The sequence below is a fragment of the Mastigoproctus giganteus genome, chromosome 9 (genome assembly GCF_048544385.1).
Source record: "Mastigoproctus giganteus isolate SK-2022 chromosome 9, ASM4854438v1, whole genome shotgun sequence".
NCBI classification, from domain to species: Eukaryota; Metazoa; Arthropoda; class Arachnida; order Uropygi; family Thelyphonidae; genus Mastigoproctus; species Mastigoproctus giganteus.
The window spans coordinates 12,160,748-12,180,832 of NC_143583.1; the positions used below are offsets into that span (position 1 = coordinate 12,160,748).

General features: G+C 37.4%; 1 protein-coding gene across 1 annotated transcript in view; it reads left to right on the plus strand.

Moving 5' to 3' along the window:
• Positions 1-20,085, plus strand: part of Cbl (E3 ubiquitin-protein ligase CBL) — a 455,909-nt gene that overhangs the window by 334,925 nt on the left and 100,899 nt on the right. The window contains exon 9 of the mRNA XM_090382106.1: positions 14,294-14,385. Within this exon, the coding sequence (XP_090238232.1) occupies positions 14,294-14,385 (92 nt within the window). The remainder of the gene's footprint in view (positions 1-14,293; positions 14,386-20,085) is intronic.

Here is a 20,085-nt window from a genome sequence, read left to right on the forward strand (position 1 = left end):
GACAATCTGATTTACTGGCCCACTGTATTTTTCTGTACAGTTGTTTATTGTACTCATCAGAGTCATTAGGCCTATAAATGCTCCTATTCAAATTTTGCTTTCCCAGTGCTTACGTCACACCAAACTGACTCAATACTGCACTGTCCACCCATGTCAACTGGATGCACTTCTTTAGATTTTGTGTTTCTTAACTAACAGCACAACACTTCCTCCCTTCCTACCCTGTCTGTCCTTTTTGTGCACATTGTACTCCCTAAATTCCAATTCTATACTGCTTATATCTGTGTGACACCATGTCTCTGATATCCCAACAATATTTGCCTTTGATGTCTTGATTAGCACTTCAAATTCATAAATGTTATTTACTATACTTCTGGCATTAATGTACATGCACGTATACATGCACTTTTTCTTACTCTTAGTTGCCCTAACAGAGCCCATGTATTTACTTGTTCCATGGTGACTCCCAGCAGCTCTTGAAGTTCTCACCAGCTTGCTCTCTAGCTTTTGCTCATTACAACAGAAGTAGTGCAAGAATCACTTTTGCCTCTGCCTGCAACTACTGTTAATCTTTTAGTCTGTGAATCCCCCCAAGCTAGCAATTTTCCAACACACCTAACGTTGTCTCAATAGCATCAGCAAATATTCTTGCACCCTTTCTATTTAAGTGTATCCCATCCCTGTAAAAGCAGTCTGCCCTGTCAGCAAGCACAGCCCACGCTTAAAAAAATTCTACTCCGTGAGCCTTGCACAGTCTCTCTAGGGCTAAATTGATTGACAAGGCTCTCATCATATACTCCCTCATATCGTGTCTGGGCAGAATTGCAGACACTTTCAAATTTAACCCTAACTTGTGACTTTTTTTTCCACATTGACCTGGACTTAAGTAAATCTGCAGATCTCTTACTCTTAAGGTCATTAGTGCCCATCTGTACAACAATATCACCTTCTGTGTCCTTAAAAGATGGTTTTTGTGTCCTACAATGTCATCAACTTTTGCCCCTAGCAGACATACTCCTGTCCTGTTCCAACTATCCTTTTTGCATAATATATTCCCCGTCTCCCTGCCAATAGAGTCACTGACAATAACTAGTTCCTGTGGGACCAGCATATTCTGCCCTGGAGATTGCTGCTGTTTTGCCTGATGCAGAGGAGTGAGCTCTGGCATTGAGTTGGGCAGCTGAGAGATTGATGGGCCCCTCATATTAATTTCTTTGAGGGCATTTACTCTACTCCTCAAACTCTCATAGATGCCTATAAGAATGCTGAGTTGACACCTAATTTCTTCACAGTCTCTGCACCTAGCACACACAAAGACATCCTCCTTGGCTAGTTCATGTCCTGTTCTAGACAGGTCTGCAAACATTTCATATTTCGCACATTGTTTTAGTCTATGATGCGTTTGAGAATCGCCCCCCCCCTTCGGTTCTCCCGTGAGTCACAGCACTCTGGCTATTCTGTGAATGCTGCTTTGCTGCCATAGTCTGGGTCATGATTCCATTAAGTATAATTAAATTAACAATGAACTTTAATAAGAGTAATCAATTTTATTGATTAATTGATAATACTATACTAATCTAACAGATTTCTAATACCGTGCTACGTTTTTCACTATCTAGTTTTACATAAAATCTACGAACACTAAGTATTAACTTTCAAAATCACTATCTATATTCAAAAATAAACCACATAGCTTGCTTGAACTATAAAGATACTTATAGAAAATAATTTAGTATAACAATTAAGTAAATTAAACGACTAAATATAAATGAAAACTTAGCATTTGCCAGAGCTGCAAAAATCTTGGTCAACGTGATAATAGCAAGGACAATCATTGCGACATTAGCAACAGTTGAGGCATATGGTGTAAGAAAGAAAGCTCATGTAGCATCAGCCAAAAAAAAAAAAAAAAAAAAATCACCCATCTGGTCACTCCAAATGTTTGTCTAGTTCAGCCTTAAATTTACTTCAAAGCCTTGAAGTAAATTTAAGCCTTCAAAGCTTTGAATGGTTTAAGCATGCTCAATGCTGATGGGATTCTTCCTCTAGCTCAGAAAAATCACCTGAGAGGGCATAAATTCAAATTGAGGAAAGACAGATGTAGGATAGACGTGCGGAAATTTGCCGGGTGGTTGGTTGGTGGAACAGACTTCCATCCCTTGTGGTGGAGGTTGATAGCCTAAATAAGTTTAAGGCTCAGCTGGACAGGTATTTTGAACGAACAGAGGGGTGAAGTGGAAGTGGGTTTTTTTTCTTTTTTTTTTTTTTTTTTTTGGCTGACGCTGCATAAGCTTGCTTTCTTGCATCAAATGCCTCTACTAATGCTAATGCTAATGCTACTTAAACTATCAACTTCCACAACAACAGATGGAAGTGTGTTCCAGCAATCAACTACCCGCCAGCTAAAGGCAAATTTCCACACATCTATTCTACAGCTGTCTTTCCTCAGTTTTAATCTATGCCCCCTCAGGTTCTTAATCTGAGTAAGCGGAAGTATCCCATCAGCATTGAGCCTACTCAAACCATTCAAGGCCTTATACACCTCAATTTATTGATGATTTATCGGAGATTTGATTATTAGCTTGCAGATAGTGAGATAATGAAGTTGTAATCTCCCTGTATAAGGCAATTGTCAGATCACCACAGTGGTGGGATTCAAATAATTTAACAACCGGTTCGCTGCCCTAATGACCATTCTAGGTATAAAAAAACTATATATGGAATGGTAATTTATTATTTCATGCAGTTAATACTTAAATAAGAACAATAAAAAAGGTCCACAAAACTAGATATGTTATAAGAAAGAGTTTTAAAATATTAATGAAAAAATATTAAATAATACCTGACAAAAAACAATGAAACTGTTATTGCTTCTTGATTGGCGTCCTCACTTGCAATTTCGCTTTTATCCGAGCATCATCGGCTGAGTGATTTATCCTTAACCATCTTTTCACTGTAGGAGTAGGATCCCATTCCTTTAGAGGTAGGCCGATTAAACTAATAGTCATTGTGTTTGATTTATTAGAAACAGTTAGGCGACTTCTCTTCTCTGAACATATTATGTTCATCTTTGAAAAACCCCTTTCGGCTCTTGCTGAACTTACAGTAAATGTTCTGACAATATTTTTAGCTCTTTGAACACTTTCAGGAATTGCATAATTCTGGGAATTTTTTAAAACGTTTTTGACGAAATCTCGATAATCATTAAAATCAATTTGGTAATTAAAAATGTCAATAAATACGAGCAATTGTTCTTCAGCTGCTTTCCATGGAACCAGTACTTCTTCAATATTCCAGTAATTTGTCTCCAAAAAATTGAGAAATTGTAATTTATTCCATCTTGAAATTGGCTACAACTTGCTTTTAAATGTTCACAATCCATTAGTCTTATTTTCAAATTCGTTACGATGTTTTCCTGACAAATCGATGATTTTATACAAATTTTATATTTTTGAAGGTTTCTGAAGTAATTAATTCATCAGGTTTTTTTTTCGAATGGACCCTTTTCCTTTCTGAGCATTTGAAATGCTTTAATAGATCTCATCACGAGTTTTTCAGCCATTAGTATGCCTATGTTTCTTGCTTGCAGTGCATTTGAAAGAAGAGAAATTTTGTTTAAAATATCAATCATCAATGCCAAATCAGTTATAAAATATATATTTTCAAGACGGGCAGCCATACCTAAGTACTTTTTTATTTGAATAAAAATAGTGATGTAGCACTGGATAAGTGCGCCACAGTTAGGGTTGACCTTAAACTACAGTCAGCCCATCTTGGTCCCAAAACTCTATTAATCTTTATAATTTAAATTCCAAGTTGTTTGGATATTTTGGAAAGTTCAATTTGGTTCTTATTGGATTGATGAAAAATAGTATATATCTTATCAATAAATATTTTAAAATGATTTATTGAATCATCTAAAACAAGATGGAGGCGATGATTTAAACAGTGCCATATTATTATGTTTGGAAACTCTTTTGCAATCCTAGTGCTCACTCCAGATTTTCTCTCAAGCATAACACTGGCACCATCGGAGCAAAATCCTATTAAATTTTTTTCTGGGTAGTTCTTAGTAAGCCCAACATCATTTAAACTTTCCATAACTGAAGAACATATTGTCTCTGCATCTTGTTTCTCCAATTCAACTAGTTCAACGAAAATTGTTGGTGATGTAACTGAATCCTCAACTTTTAAGAAAAGTATAATAGCTGGTTTGCAGGATATCGTTGAAGCTTCGTCAATAATCAAACGCATTTTCAGATTATTTTCAATAATTTTATTAAATATTTCTTTTTTAATTTCGTTTGCAATGAAATCAACTATTTTCACAGCAGTTTTCGAGAATGTGTTCCTATTCCCATATCTAATCCATTTTTAATTTGCACTTCTATCTCATCTTCTATGTCTGAAAATGGTTTACATCTTTTTGCCAGCCTGTAAACTGTATTAAACACTCTACAAGTAGCACTTAAATATTTTTCACTCATCGTATCTATTACTTTTGTTATTGACTCCTGCTCACATTGTTTTAAGTTCGCTTTACAAATGTTATGAGCTTTTGATGAAAAATGTTCTTTCATATTTTTTCCTTAGAGATGCCTGGTGTACCTCTTTATTTTTCCCTGATACCATTCTTTTCCATTCTTTTGACACATGAATACTTTTCTCTTTTATAAAGTCATATTTTGCACAATACTCGCAACCTAACTTTTTGTTAAAAATTACCAGTCCGTCATATTTTTTCTTTAAAATTGTTATATTGTTGCACTGTCCAGCATTCAGGAAGATTATTTTCAATTTTGGAGTTGTTATTGTTTCAATAATTTACGTACTGCTTTCTTCAAGTTGGAGTGGTTGTGCTTGTGACTGTTTTGTACCATCCAAGGCCAATTCTGATTTTGGTTTCTTATTGTCTATATTTCTCTTGGTTCGTTGTGTCCTAGCTACCTATTGTTTTTATTGATCGGGGAACACCAACGTACTCATAATATCTCGTGTGAATTTAGGGCGTAACACAAAGCTGAAACAAATGACAGTGTGTAATCCCCCCTGGTTGTTTGGCACTTTTTCTCCCTACGTTATATATTCGTTTACTTAAGTTACAAACGCGAGGGAATAAAAATGTAGTATTTCATCAAAGGTATGATGAGTTTTATGAAATGAATAAATAAATATTACAAGCATAGTTCCGTCTAATTTTTTTCACCTATGGACGGAATGAACATTACTACGGGCACTTGGAATATGCTGTTGCGTAGATGAATGTTAAAAAAGAGTAAGGAATGTAAATTTGTCATTTCCACATTGGGTGGCTGCCCAGGCGCCCACCTTAGAGAGAACCGTGATCACAAGTGCAATTTTAACAACCGGTTCGCCGAACTCAACAAAAAATTAGGTATCGGTTCTACCGAACCGGTGCGAACTGGCTGAATCCCACCACTGGATCACCACCTACCCTGCCAGCTAGTTAGTGACTGAAGAGAATCTGAGTAGTGTGTATGGATGAGGCATTGACTAAATTTTGTCAAGGAACTAGATATACTCTTGCCCTGCTATGTGTATATCATATTGAAAAATTACATTAATTCATACATATTCTGCCACTTTTTTACTTTGAATCTGCTGAACATCGTGAGTAGTCAAACTGATAGAACAAGTTTATCTACAAGAATATCTAAACCTCCCAAAAAATTCCTAAGTCATTTCCAAAATATGTGTGATTTCAATTCTAATTTCAATGATGTCCATTTCCACTAACAATTTGGCAAGTTTCGCTTTTCTGACAGAATCCCAATTACTGATTGCCACTACTCCTTACTCATCTCACTTTCTCTAATTATTCCCTTTGTGATTACTTTTGTTTCAGTGCTGGTACTTAGGCATATGTCCTCTAACTCCTAACTGACATAAAATCTCTCTCTCTGCACCATTCTGTCAAACTCAAGTCTAAGCCCCAACAGACTAATGCGAACTCCAGCTGGCATTAGGTTTCTAGTTGAACAGATCCATCTGGTTGAGGTGTTGAGTCTTTTGCAATTACTACTGGCTTCGCACAGCTTGTCATTTCTTACCAAAATACTAGACATCCCCCCCCGCCGCCACACACACACACACACACACACACACACACACACACACACACACACACAGCATTCTAAATCTTTTTTTGCAGGGAATGTTTCAATGTATATAGCATATGATGGCGGTCAGCAAGCATATTGCAATTAGCTTGCTGTCACCAAGGCAGAGAGACCATCACCAAGTTGTAACCTGAGGGTCTCACTCTCTCTGTCTTCCCTCCCCACCCCCTCACATAGCCACTAGACAGTCCACTGGACTGAACCAATTGGTAACTCCTAAGTAGGGTTTGGGATCAGCTAGTGTATAATCTCGCTGCTGTTACTACTCTTCCAGATAGTGACTGGAGGGAGTTTGAGTAGAGTGTATGTGAGGGAACCTCATTGCGGCCGTGTTACGTCAAGGAGCTGGGTATATTCTTGCCATGTATACACCATATTTAAAGTTACTTTATACATGTCTTTATCATATCTTGCTCAGAATAATCACCTGAGAGGGCATAAATTCAAATTGAGGAAGGACGGATGTCAGATAGATGTGCGGAAATTCGCCTTTAGCCAGCGGGCAGTTGGTTTGTGGAATAGACTTCCATCGCTTGTTGTTGAAGTTGATAGCCTAAACAGGAATTTTTCTAGCAGGGACAGGGATGTGATTATTCCCTTGTATAAGGCATTGGTCAGGCCACACCTTGAGTACTGTATACAGGTCTGGAGGCCTCATTTCAAGAAGGATGTAGAGCTGCTGGAACGAGTACAGAGAAGGGCAGCAAGATTAGTGAATGGAACAAAGGGTTGCTCTTACGAAGAAAGGCTTAAGTTTTGCAAATTACAGAGCCTGGAGACTAGGCATCGCCGAGGTGATCTGATAGAGGTGTACAAGGCTTTGAATGGCTTGAGCATGCTCAATGCCGATGGGATTCTTCCTCTTGCTCAGAATAATCACCTGAGAGGGCATAAATTCAAATTGAGGAAGGACGGATGTCGGATAGATGTGCGGAAATTCGCCTTTAGCCAGCGGGCAGTTGGTTTGTGGAATAGACTTCCATCGCTTGTTGTTGAAGTTGATAGCCTAAACAAATTTAAGGCTCAGCTGGACAGGTATTTCGAACGAATTGAGGGGTGAACTGGGAGTAGTGGTTGTTTTTTTTTTTTTTTTGGCTGATGCTGAATAAGCTTGCTTTCTTGCATCAAATGCCTCTACTAATGCTAATGCTAATGTCCTCCAAACCTTTTCTTACTACAGAATACATTATGAATAGTCAAACTTAAAGAACAAAGTTATCTGCAAAAAAAGATCTAAATCTCCCAATCACTTCCATGTTCATTTACACTTACAGTCAGCCAAGCTCCACATACTTTTTCTGACAGAATCCCAATTATACACTGCTCATCTCAGTTGTCCTAATTATTTGCTGTATGATTCCTTTCACTTCAAAGGTGGCATTTGTGCATATCTGCTCTGACATTCCATGGTTAAAGATTTAGTAATTTGGCATTTCCTCTTTTCAATCTTCTCTTCTTTAAAATCTCTCTACCCCATTCTCTCAAATCCATCTGTTGCCTCAATCATTCTCCCAACTCCACTAATCACTCGGAACTCTTTGACTTCCTTTCTTTGAAACTTAACTTTCTGCATTCCAACTTTCCTAACAGTGAGATAATTTTCCTTGGCGAATTTAATGTTCACACTTCCAGCTGGCTTCTGTTCTATAGTCACACAAACCCAGCTGGGTAGAGATGCTGAGACTTTTGCATTACTAATGACCTCACATGGATTGTTCATTTATCTACCAAAATACTAGTTAATCCTGACCACACAGCCAACACTTTGATGTTTTTCTCACAAACAACCCTTCCAAGTTTGAGGTCGCTAGAGGGCCACAGTCAAGAGTGGCCCTCTAGCCACCTAGCCACCTCAGATCGCAACTTAGTGATGGTCTCTTCTCCAATGCAGGTTTTCTTGTGGCCATTTTCAAGCTCGTGTTGTTTGGCATTACAAGAATGCAAAATGGGTTGCTTTGCAAGATTTCTGTTCTTTGTTTCCTTGGTCATATTACAGTTTCAAATCTTCTGAGGTCAACATTTTCTCAGATTGTGTCAATGAAATTATTTTTGTAGGGATGAAATCCTTTACTCCATACTCCACCTTAAAATCTCATCCTTTATCTAAACCTTGGTTTTCCAATAAATGTGCTAAGGCTGTTCAAGATAAGAATGTTGCATATTGCAATTAGCTTGCATCCAAATCTCCACATTCATTTTCTGACTACATGAAAGCTCATGTAGTAGGAAAATGAAATGCAGGGGCATTGTCCTCAACAATGCCCCCGCATTTCATTTTACTCGGACTCACTCCACTCACCATCTGACATAGTAGGGGCAGCGAGATTATACACTAGCAGATCCAGAAAATCTCTCTACCCCATTCTCTCAAATCCATCTGTTGCCCCTCATTTAATTTTACTCGGACTCACTCCACTCACTATCTGACATAGTAGGGGCAGCGAGATTATACACTAGCAGATCCAGAGGCCTCCTGGAATGTTACCAGTAGGGTCGGTCCAGTGATCTGTCTAGTGGCTGGCTCTTTGAACTGTTTTAGAGCTGTACCCTCGAAATGTAAGGAAGGTTGTATCTCACCATAATGTCTATCATAGCCTCAAAAGACATCAGTCATGCTGCATGATGGAAGAGTGGCAAAATCCATGTTTAGTCTCCAGAACAAAACTGAAGTCTAAACATGGGTTTTGCCATTTAAAGCCTCCAGTAAGCAAAGTGGTGGTCTTGCACTGGTTGATAAGAGTCATCTACCATCTAATACTGCCTGGTAACACACAGGGGTGGTGCAGCTGCCAAACCTCAAGCCCTGCTTACATCAGTTCACGCCTGGGTGGTCACCTGCACAGTATAGGCCATATGTGGTGTATTTGACCCAAGTACACCACATTTCACCTGCATATTAGTTCTATCACCATTTTAGTCACCTAGGTAGCAAGCCCAACTTATCATACTTGAGAGAATATATGTGACAGCCTCAAGGACCAAAGTTCAAATTAAGAATGTAGTGTATTGCAGCTGGCTTGTATCCGAATCTCCAGCTTCATTTTATTCCTACATTAATGCTACCAGCAATTTCAAAACAGTTATTAATCAGTCCAAACTCAATTTTGATCAGACTAAGAGTAGAAAACTTGCTTCTTGTCCAAATGGAAGTAAGGAAGATTCCAAATGGAAGTCAGGCATCCTGGTGACCCTTTGTGGCCAAAGCTGTTGGCCACAACCTCTGTCTGTCTGTTCTCCCACTGCTCACATAGTAATAGTTCTATTCAATCCTCAGCTAAAAGTAAAATCAACTTACTATATTAGAAGAAAAGCATCCTACTTTTTCTTCTTACTCTTGTATTGAAAGACAATCTTGGTAATCCAGCTACTACCATAACCACAATCTACTTAATGCTTCCCATATCTGTCTTCTGACAGATGGACATTAGAAGAATTGTGAACAATCTTGATGCTAAGAAACCTTCAGTTCCTGATGGCATTTACCCACTTGTTCTCCATACCTGTTCTCCTGAGTTTGCACCTATTCTGTGTTACCTTTTTTACATTTTCTTATTCCACTGGTTTCTCCTACTGCTTGAAAATTTGTTCATATCCTGCCATTCTTCAACTTGTGACAAATATCTTCTGTCCATGTATCGTCCCATTGCACTTACTGCTACTCTTTCCAAAGTAATGGAGAACTCCATTAACTTCTAACTCTTAAACTATCTTGAAACCTTCCATCTGATCAGTGAGCGTCGGTATGGATTCTATTAATGTCAATCAACTGGTGATATATTGGCTTATTTTACTCATCCTTGGATAAATGCAATGGATAAGTTTGGTGAAACTGAAGCAGTTGCTAATGATGTTTCTGAGGCTTCTGATTTGTGTTTGGCATAAGTCTTCTAAAAAAGACCCCATCTTATGGACTGTTTACTGATTTTTGTATCCATAATGAGTACCCAGTTTTCTCTCTGACCACTCACTGCAAATGATTGTAGATGGCTCTCTGTTCTTCTAACTTCTCTACTAATGTTAGTGTTCAGATCTTTCTCACACTCTTTTTATGTTGTGATTTCTTCCATTGACTCTATCTATCTGTAATTATGCTGATGGTACCACACTACCTTCCAGTTTGAGAAAGTGTGCCCTGCACAAACAGCCTCAGCTTCTCAAATATTCATCACCACCAGTTACTTTAATTCTAATCTACAAAAAATTCTCTAGTGAGGCATAAAAAACAGTTAACTTCAATCCTTCTAAAACTCAAATGTTGCCTTATTTCTTACAAAAAGTCTAATGTCTCAGTTCATTTTCAATGATTCTCAGATTTCTTGAAAAAGTCACAGCTACATGGGGCCTGCCATTTAAAAATCTCTCTCTTGCCATAAGCTCATCAAAAAATATTGCTTCCTGCATAAAAAAAAAACTGTTTTCTTTTTTATCTAGTCTTGACATTTTCTCTGTAAAAATATCAAATTGCTCTACCATGGAATATTGTTTCCACATTGGGGTAGTGCACCTAAAATCTCTCTCAACTTCTAGATACTTTTCAAAAGAGGGAAACTGTCGAGTTAATTAATAACCCATCTCTTACAAAATCTCTCTATGCTCTGTCTCATGGACACTTGGCTTTTGTTGCTTGTTTTTTCTGTAAATACTTATAAGGACATTGTTTCCCTGAATTGGCACCTCTAATTTCCCCCCACCACTCTCTTCACCAGTCAATATGCATTCATCGTCCAACTCCAAACTCACAGAACCAACTTTTTCTCTTCTTTATTTATACCTTCTGCTTCTGTTCTCCAAACAACCTTCCTTCACATATTTACTGAAAATTATACTGAAATTCAAATCATATATCAACAAGTATTTTCTGTCTTCTTACTGTTTGGCTTGTGCATGGTACTAAGCACTGTAGGTTCTAATTCATTTCTTGTTTGCAGTTTTCATAAAAAAAAAAAAAAAAAAGATTGCACTTGGAATACTGTGTCCTGGTTTGGTGTCTACATTAAACACGGACTGACATTCTTCAAGAAGCACAGAGATGGGCAAAATGCATGTTGAGATCAGTAAAATGGTTATGTGGACTACAGAGTTGGTGACTAAGTACCTTAGAAGGGGATTTGATTGCAGTCTATAAGGCTCTGAGAAGATATAGTAAAATGAAGGCAAAATTTTCACAGTTATAACTGATGCTAAATCTAGGAGATATAAAACTGAATTATGGAGAAATGATGTTCAGATTGGTTCATAGAAAATTGTTTCTTATCCTGAGTTGCTAATTACTGGAATACATTACCCCTGTGCAGTTAAGGCTGATAACTTAGGGGATATTAAAAGGTCAACTGAATCACTAACCACATGAGGAGGGAAGCACATAGTTAATTTATTTTATTTTATTCATTTTTTGGTTTTCTTGTAGTTAAATTGTTTGGGTTTCCATCATAATTTCTTTGGCTAACATGTACTATCTCATGGCTTTGCCAGCACAAAATTATAATTTTCTCATTTCACTTGATAGTCAATTAACAGTTTATTAGGCCTCCGTAGCCGAGTGGTCAGGAGCGGGAGTGCAGTAGCACACGCTCTTTGAGTAGACCGGGGTTCAAGTCCCGGACTGCTGAAATACGGTCGATCTGCCAACCCGCACTGGACCAGCGTGGCAGATTATGGTCCATTTCTCTCAGAATGAATTGTTGAGAAGGCTTCCATCCTGCAGTGGGTTGATAATGGCTGCACTTTACCTTTTTTTTTTTTTTTTTTAGGTATGTTTGTTAGTGTTTGTAATACCATGTTTTCCTGTTTTTTATAATTTTATAAATTTTAATGAATGGAAAGGAAATGTTCGTGTTTGTTTGTTTTTTTTTACTAAAACAAAAATGTTTATTTTTCTAATACTGTTTTATTTTATTATAATTGGTCCTCTAATTATCCCTTCATTTAATGTCAATCCTCAAAGTAGTTTTGGAAGGTCTGCTCATTGTAAACTATTAATTCATGTAAACTATTATTAATATTAGTTCTTATTGGTCATTGAAGTGGGAGTTGAGTTGCCAGGATGAAACAGTTAGGTAATACTGTTTTAGATCATCAGACTATGTGAGATATTTGGGCTGTATTCTTTATTAATGTATAATGTAAGATATTATTACTATGTAATTAATATATAATGTAATACTGTTTTAGATCATCAGACTCATGAGTAATTTGGCAGCTGTATTCTTTATTAATATATAATGTAAGAATTAAATCTTTTTCTGAAAAATTTTAAAATAAATACTAGACTGTATGTTATTTATGCAATTTTAAATGGCTTATTGAGTTCATGAACTGGAAATCACATAAAAGACCAAAATCTATTTTGTACCAAAAGGCAGACCTTTACTAAAAAATATTCAGTCTTGTTCATGTTTTAGATATAACTTTGGGTATTTGTTTTCAAGACAAAACTAAGAGAAAGAAGAGTATAAAATATTGGGAGTTCCCAGTTTTGCACTTGTCCAATATGTGAACTTTCGAGCTTACATATAAAAATGTTTGACTACCTGATAGATGATTTACAAACTCATATCCCAGTTTTACAAACTTTAATGTGACGTCATAAAGCATCCCCTTTGGAAAGTAAAATGGATAAGAATGAAATATTTGCAGTTTTTATATACTGTATTTGACATATTAACTTATGCATACATGCAGTAGGTGCATTATTGCTAATGCGCCAATAAAACCCAAGAACCAACCAACCAACCAACCAACATGCAGTTAGATTTAGCACACTAATGTACATTTTTAGTGACATGTACTGTCAAACAGATATGATGAAAGTACAAATTATCAAACAATATTTCTGGTTAGATGAAAGCAGTTTCCATTTAGAATAGTTTAATTCATTTATTGCTTGGGAGAAGCTGTTTGCTATTCTTTTAGAATAGTAAAGTTTCTATTCCAAAGGCATTTCATGTTTCCAGTAAATAAGCAGCTTGATAATTTTATTGAAGTGAATTTTAATGCAAACAGTTTCAGGTTAGTCACATTACAATCTAACTTGCAGAAGGTTGTATGGTGGTTAACCAGGTGTTTCTTTTAAAAGTACACAGTAATAACCATTCTCTGTATACAGCTCCAAAGCTGTTGTGCTGCAGTAAATTTTTTTTTAACCAAAAACATCCTTATGTACTCATTATACACACATTAACTTACAAATATGGCTTTAGAAATGCATTCTACCTCGTCTGTATATTGCAATAAAGATATTATTTTAAAATCTTATTGTTAAAAAAAAAAAACTTTTAAATTGTGTTAGAACATACCTTAAATCAGTCTTATGGTTAACCCAATTGGCAGCATATTTGGTACGACGTTTTATTTTTTGGAATGCTTCCTCTCATTATTTCATTTTATCTGTGTGGAAAATTGCTTCCATTTCGCATACTTTCCCATGATTTTCAGGAATGCACAGTATTCATAAATCAGGAGATTACTGTAACTAAATTAAGAACATTACAAGGATGGTGCGCTGATGATTAATTAATTTCTCAGTTATACTTATGGATTTGTAATACAAATAGTTATCTATACTGTATTCATGAATTTTGAACAAATGGGTTTGTTAATACATTCGATCATTTATTGTTTAAAATAAGATATAAAATTAATAAAAGAATTTGAAATATACTACATTACAAAGAATCCAATTTAAACTGACTAATTAAACTAAGAGAGTCATGCATTAGCATCTGAAAACATATGTAATAATAAATAGTAATCTATACTCGTTTGAACAGGTAACAAGTCTCCTCCAAATTTTCTTACATAATGAGGATATGAGAGGAATTTTATAGTGCATTAAGCCCAGGGCTGGTGATTGAAATTCATAAGGGGATTATAATTAACTTGATACCAAAAGTATATCGAGCAAGATATACAAAAAGTATATCAGTGAGATACCTCAAATCAAGTAAATTGATTAACTACTGACCAGTTCTCTGTAAACCCTGAGGCAAATTTGTTAGAAGTGAAGAAGCACAATGCTGCTGGCAGAAGATTTAAGTAGCTAAACTACAAATCTTTTAACAAAAAAAATTCAAAGCCCTCCAACCCCCTCATTTTTAAATAATTTAATGCCAACAAGCTTTTATATAATTTTTTTTTTTTTTTTTTTTTTTCAGGCATCAGTTTGTTCATAAGTCACCAGATGATTCCAATGGTGGTTCTGGTGTGAAGGTAATGGTTACACCATCCAGTTCGCCTGATAATTCAGGTAATTTTGATATATAATTCAGCTTGTGTATTCAAGGTTAATAGTAGTTTTTGTAGGTTACATAAATAATTAGATGTGTAAATCAGATAAGATAAATTAGATATTAGTGACTTTTTCTGATAAAGATCTTTATGAGCATTTTTATTGCAATTTTATGAGCAATTTATGTTATAGTGCTTGCTAAACTGATGTGGTTATAGCCATATTAAGACCTTAACTTTACAAGGTATAAACAAGAAAATGCTACACCTCTGTGCAGTGCAGAGAAGTGGCAAGGAGGATCTGTAGGGCCCTATCAAGGTTTTATTTATTGAACATTTGCTTGTAGTGATTATGATGACAAGGCATTTTTAAGACCACACTTGGAGTACCATGTCTAATTTGCTTGTAGTGATTATGAGGTCATAATACCACTTGACAAGGCATTTTTAAGACCACACTTGGAGTACCATGTCTAAATGTGAGACCAGAGAAAACACATTGAGTTTCTTGTAAATATTCAGAGACCGGTACTGCACCTGGTGAAATTGGGAAAAAAATGTCCATATGAGGAAGGACTCTGAATAAGCGAACCACATAGCTTTATAACAGGTACCTTAGAGAAGACCTAATTGAGTAAAATAAATTAAGGTGTAATTTTTGTGGTTGTAAATGATTCCAGAACTAGGGAGCCATGAATTCAAATTACTCAGAAAGAAGTTCAGACTGGATTGTAGAAAGCTTTTTACATTTAGCCAGTGAATTATAAATTACTGGAATAGTAGTAGTAGTGGCAAATGATGCAAGGAAGCAAGCTTATATAGCATCAGCAAAAAAAAAAAAAAAAAAAAAACCTACACAGTTCACTCACCCGTACCCTCCAAGAATTTGCCTAGTTCTTCCTTGAATTTATTCAACCCATCCGCTTCCACAACAGCAGATGGAAGCCCATTGCAACAATCAACCACACCCTGGCTGAAGGCAAACTTCCGTGCATCTGTTCTGCAGCCATCCTTCGTCAACTTTAATTTATGCCCGCTCGTGTGTTAACATTCAGCTTACTCAATCCATTCAAGGCTATAATATCTCAATCAGAACTCCCCACATGTGCCTAGTCTCTAGATGCTGAAATTTGCAGAACAGAAGCCTTTCTAGGTAAGAGCACCCTTTTATTTCCTTCACAGGTCTGGCTGAGCTTCTCTGCATCCATTCCAGTAAATACCAAATACGGAGGATGCGGAAAGGTCAGGGAATGACCACCGCATATCCCCGGAGCAATATGGCCTTAGTTGCTAATGCTCCTAAAAACCAAATAACAAAGAAACAACAAAACAAGAAACATTCCAGCAAATCTGCATCCTTCCTAAAATGACACCTCCAGAACTGCAAGCAGTACTCAAGATGCAGCCTAATCATTGCCTTGTACAATGGGATAATCACCTCCTTATTTCTGCTATCCAAGTTCCTGTATATCATTGACAACACACCATGATCTGTCCTAGCAGCCTCTCTACATTGCTAGAACACATATGTGACTTCACAGTACCTACAGGTCTTTTTTTTATTTCACACTACTCTGAGTGTAGTACCACACAGTTGATAAGTTACTCTGGGGTTACAGTAGTATCCACATGCTACTGCATCCTTTCATTTGTCAATGATAAACATCAACAGCCCATTGACTAAATTTTCCTAGATCTAGTTGCAGTAACTCAGTCTGATAACTGTTATTAACTGCCCTGCCGACCTTTGTATCATCTGCAAACTTCGGCATTAAGACTGATATACCTTCATCAGTATCAATGATAAATATTGAAAACAAAAATGGGTATTGTAATGAACTGTGGGGAATTCCACTAATAACATTAATCCACAAATAGCAGTGCCCATTGATAACTACTGTCTACGTTCTTCCACTTAACCATTCCTTTATCCATAGCAGTAACTTGCCCTTGATGCCACATTACTCCAGTTTGTCTTTCATATGCACACTATCAAAAGCATTGCTGAAATGATGTCAGAGTTATTATATGCATCCATTTACATGGTCATTGCATCATAGTAACCTATCAGGTTGGTTAAATATGACTGCCCCTTTAACAAATCCATGCTGTGATTGCGGTATAATTGCATACCTGTCCAGACGGTCCTATATTACTTCTTTAACCAGTGATTCCCATCATTTTCCTTGGAACAGACGTTAAGCTAACAGGTCTCTAATTACTCATGTCGCCTTTTGATTCCCCCCCCCCCTTATGAATTGGGGATACAGTCACACATTTACCACTTTGCTTATTGGAGGCTTGAAGTGGTGGAACCCATGTTTAGTCTCTAGAGCTAAGATCCGGTCAACCCTTCCCTACCTCTTCCATCATGCAGTATGATTGATGACCTTTGAGGTTATGATGAAAATTGTGGTGAGATCCAATATTCCTTACATTTCGAGGGTACAGCTCTAAAACGGTGCTCGCAGGCCGGCCGCTTGTTAGTACACCTGACCAAACCTAATGGTAACTCTCTACGAGGCTTCCTTCATTGTCGAGGCCACGTTTTGTCAAGGATCTGGGTATATTCTTCCCATGTGTACACCATATCCAAAAATTTCATTACTTCATACAGCATGTCCCACCCACTTTTTTCTTACTATTGAATACACCTCGAATTGTCAAACTAATAGAGCAAGCTTATCTGCAAAAAGATCTAAACCTCGCACGCACTTCCTGATTCATTTCACAAATATACGTGGTCTCAATTCTAATCTCAACGATGTCCATTTCCACTTGCAGTCTGCCAGACCCCATGTACTTTTTCTGACAGAATCTCAGTTATCGGTTGATTCAACTACTGCTCATCTCAGATGCCCAAATTATTCGCTGTATGATTCCTTTCGCCTCAAAAATGGTACTTGTGCATATGTCTGTTCTGATATTCCCTGTCAGAGACTTGGCAATTTGGAATCTGCTCTCTTTGATCTTCTCTGGCTTAAAATCTCTCTACCTCATTGTGTCAAATTCATCTGTTGTCTCTACCATTCTCCCAACTCCACCAGTCACTTGGAGCTCTTTGACTTCCTCTCTTTGCAACTTGACTCTCTCCAGTCCAACTTTCCTAACAGTGAGGTAATTTTCCTTGGTGATTTTAATGTTCACAACTCCAGCTGGCTTCCGTTTTCTAGTAACACCGACCCAGCTGGTTGAGATGCTGAGGCTTTTGCAACTACTAATGACCTTGCACAGATTGTTAATTTACCTACAAGAATACAGGACAATCCTAATCATACAGCCAACACGCTTGACCTTTTTCTCACAAACAATCCTTCTAAGTACACGGTCGAAGTGAGAGGTCCTTTAGGCACTTCAGATCACAACTTGGTGATTGTCTCTTCTCCAATGGAACCTTTATCTCATGGCTATTCCCAACCTCGTGTTGTTTGGCATTACACAAATGCAAAATGGGATGACCTGCGAGATTTCTTTTCTTCTTTTCCTTGGTCGGGTTACTGTTTCAAAACTTCTGATGTCAAAGTTTGCTCAGATCGTGTCAGTGAAATTATTCTTGCAGGAATGGAATCCTTTACCCACACTCCACTTTAAAATCTCGTCCTTTATCTAAACCTTGGTTTTCCAATAAATGTGGTAAGGTTGTTGAAGAGAAGAATGTTGCATATCGTAATTGGCTTGTTTCCAATTCTTCAGTTTCATTTTCTGCCTACATCAAAGCTCGCAACAATTATAATGCAGTTATTAATCAGTCCAAAGTAGAGTTTGAACAGGCTAAGAGTAGAAAACTTGCTTCTTGCCCTAATGGTAGCCGAGCATTCTGGTCTCTTGCCAAAGGTATTGGCCGCAACTTTTGCCCATCTCTGCTCCAACCTTTGTCCAAACCAGATGGTTCTGTTGTCACTTCAGCCAAGGATAAAGCTGACCTGCTAGCATCCCATTTTTCTTCCAACTCATGTATTAATGATCTTGGTAAAACACCTCCCAAAACACCCATTCAATGCCTCCTGTGGTCTTCCGTCAAAAGGATGTCAGAAGGATTTTGACGAATCTTGATGCTAAGAAAGCTCCAGGTCCCGATGGTATTTCTCCACTTGTTGTCAAAACCTGTGCTCCTGAACTTACTCCTATTCTTTGCTGCCTTTTTTCACTTTCTTATTCCAAAGGTGTTTTTCCTTCTGCTTGGAAATTTGCTCATATCTAGCCACTTCCTAAAAAGGGTGAGGTGACAAATCCCTCTCATCCAATTATCGTCCCATTGCAATTACTTCTACTCTTTCTAAAGTAATGGAGAAATCAATTAACCGCCAACTCTTAAACTACCTAGAAATCTTCCGTCTGATCAACGATCGCCAGTATGGATTCAGTCAGTGTCGATCCACTGGTGATATTCTGGCTTATGTTACCCATTTATGGACTAATTCAGTAGAAAGGTTCGGTGAAACACAAGTAGTTGCTCTTGACATCTCAAAGACTTTCGATCGTGTTTGGCATATAGGTTTTCTAAACAAGCTTCCATCTTATGGTTTGCCAACTGTTTTTAGTAATTAGTTATCCAGTTTTCACTCTGATCACTCACTGAGGGTGATGGTAGATGGCTCTCTGTCTTCTAACTTCTCCACTAATGCCAGTGTCCCCCAAGGTTCAGTTCTTTCCCCCACTCTTTTCCTCTTGTATATTAATGACCTTCTTCCATTGACTGGAAATCCTATCCATAGTTTTGCCAATGATAGCACATTGCATTCCACTTTTCATTTTGAGAAAGCTTGCCCTGTTCAATCAGCTTCAACTTCTCGAAAATCTGTTTCCAATTCCTTAAATGCCGATCTTCAGGTAATTCTCCAGCGGGGAAAAGACAATTTAGTTGATTTCAACCCTTCTAAAACTCAGTCTTGTCTTATATCTCGCAAAAAGGATTCTTCTGCTCCTATACTTATCTTTAGTGACACTCCGATTTCTAGGCAAAATGATATATCTCTTTTGGGGATTACCCTGACTTCTAATCTCTCTTGGCACAAGCACATTACAAATATTGCTTCCTCAGCATCTCAAAAACTTGGTTTTCTCTTTTGCTCTCAGCCTTACTTTTCTTCCAAACAGCTGCTCACTCTGTATAAATTGCAAATCTGCCCTACCATGGAATATTGTTCCCACATCTGGGGTGGTGCCCCCAAAACCTCTCTCAGTCTTCTTGAGTCCATTCAGAACAGGGCAGTTAGGTTAATTAATGATTCATCTCTAACAGAGTCTCTCCACTCACTCTCTCATAGACGTGCTGTTTCTGCTGCATGCCTCTTCTACAGTTCTTCTGAATTGGCTTCTATAATTCCCGCTCTCTCTCTTTCAAAATAGTCCGAACATGTGCTGCCACCAGCCAACATTCATTTACTGTCCAACTTCAAACTCACAGAACCAACGTTTGATCTTCCTCGTCTATTGATTCAACTGCCGTTTTCTGGAACAACCTTTCTTCATACGTATTTCCTGAAAATTACAGTCTACAGAAGTTCAAGTCCAATGTCAACGAATATCTTCTTTCGTCTTCTCACCCTCCATCCGAAGCATGGTACTAAATACTATAGATTCCAATAACTCTCATGTTTTGAGTTTACATAAAAAAAAAAAAACTCTCCAGTCCATAGGGACCCCCAGAATCCAAGGATGCTCACAGAATTAAGACTGAGAGTTTGCTTACCTCCTTTGCTGCCTCCCTTAATATAAT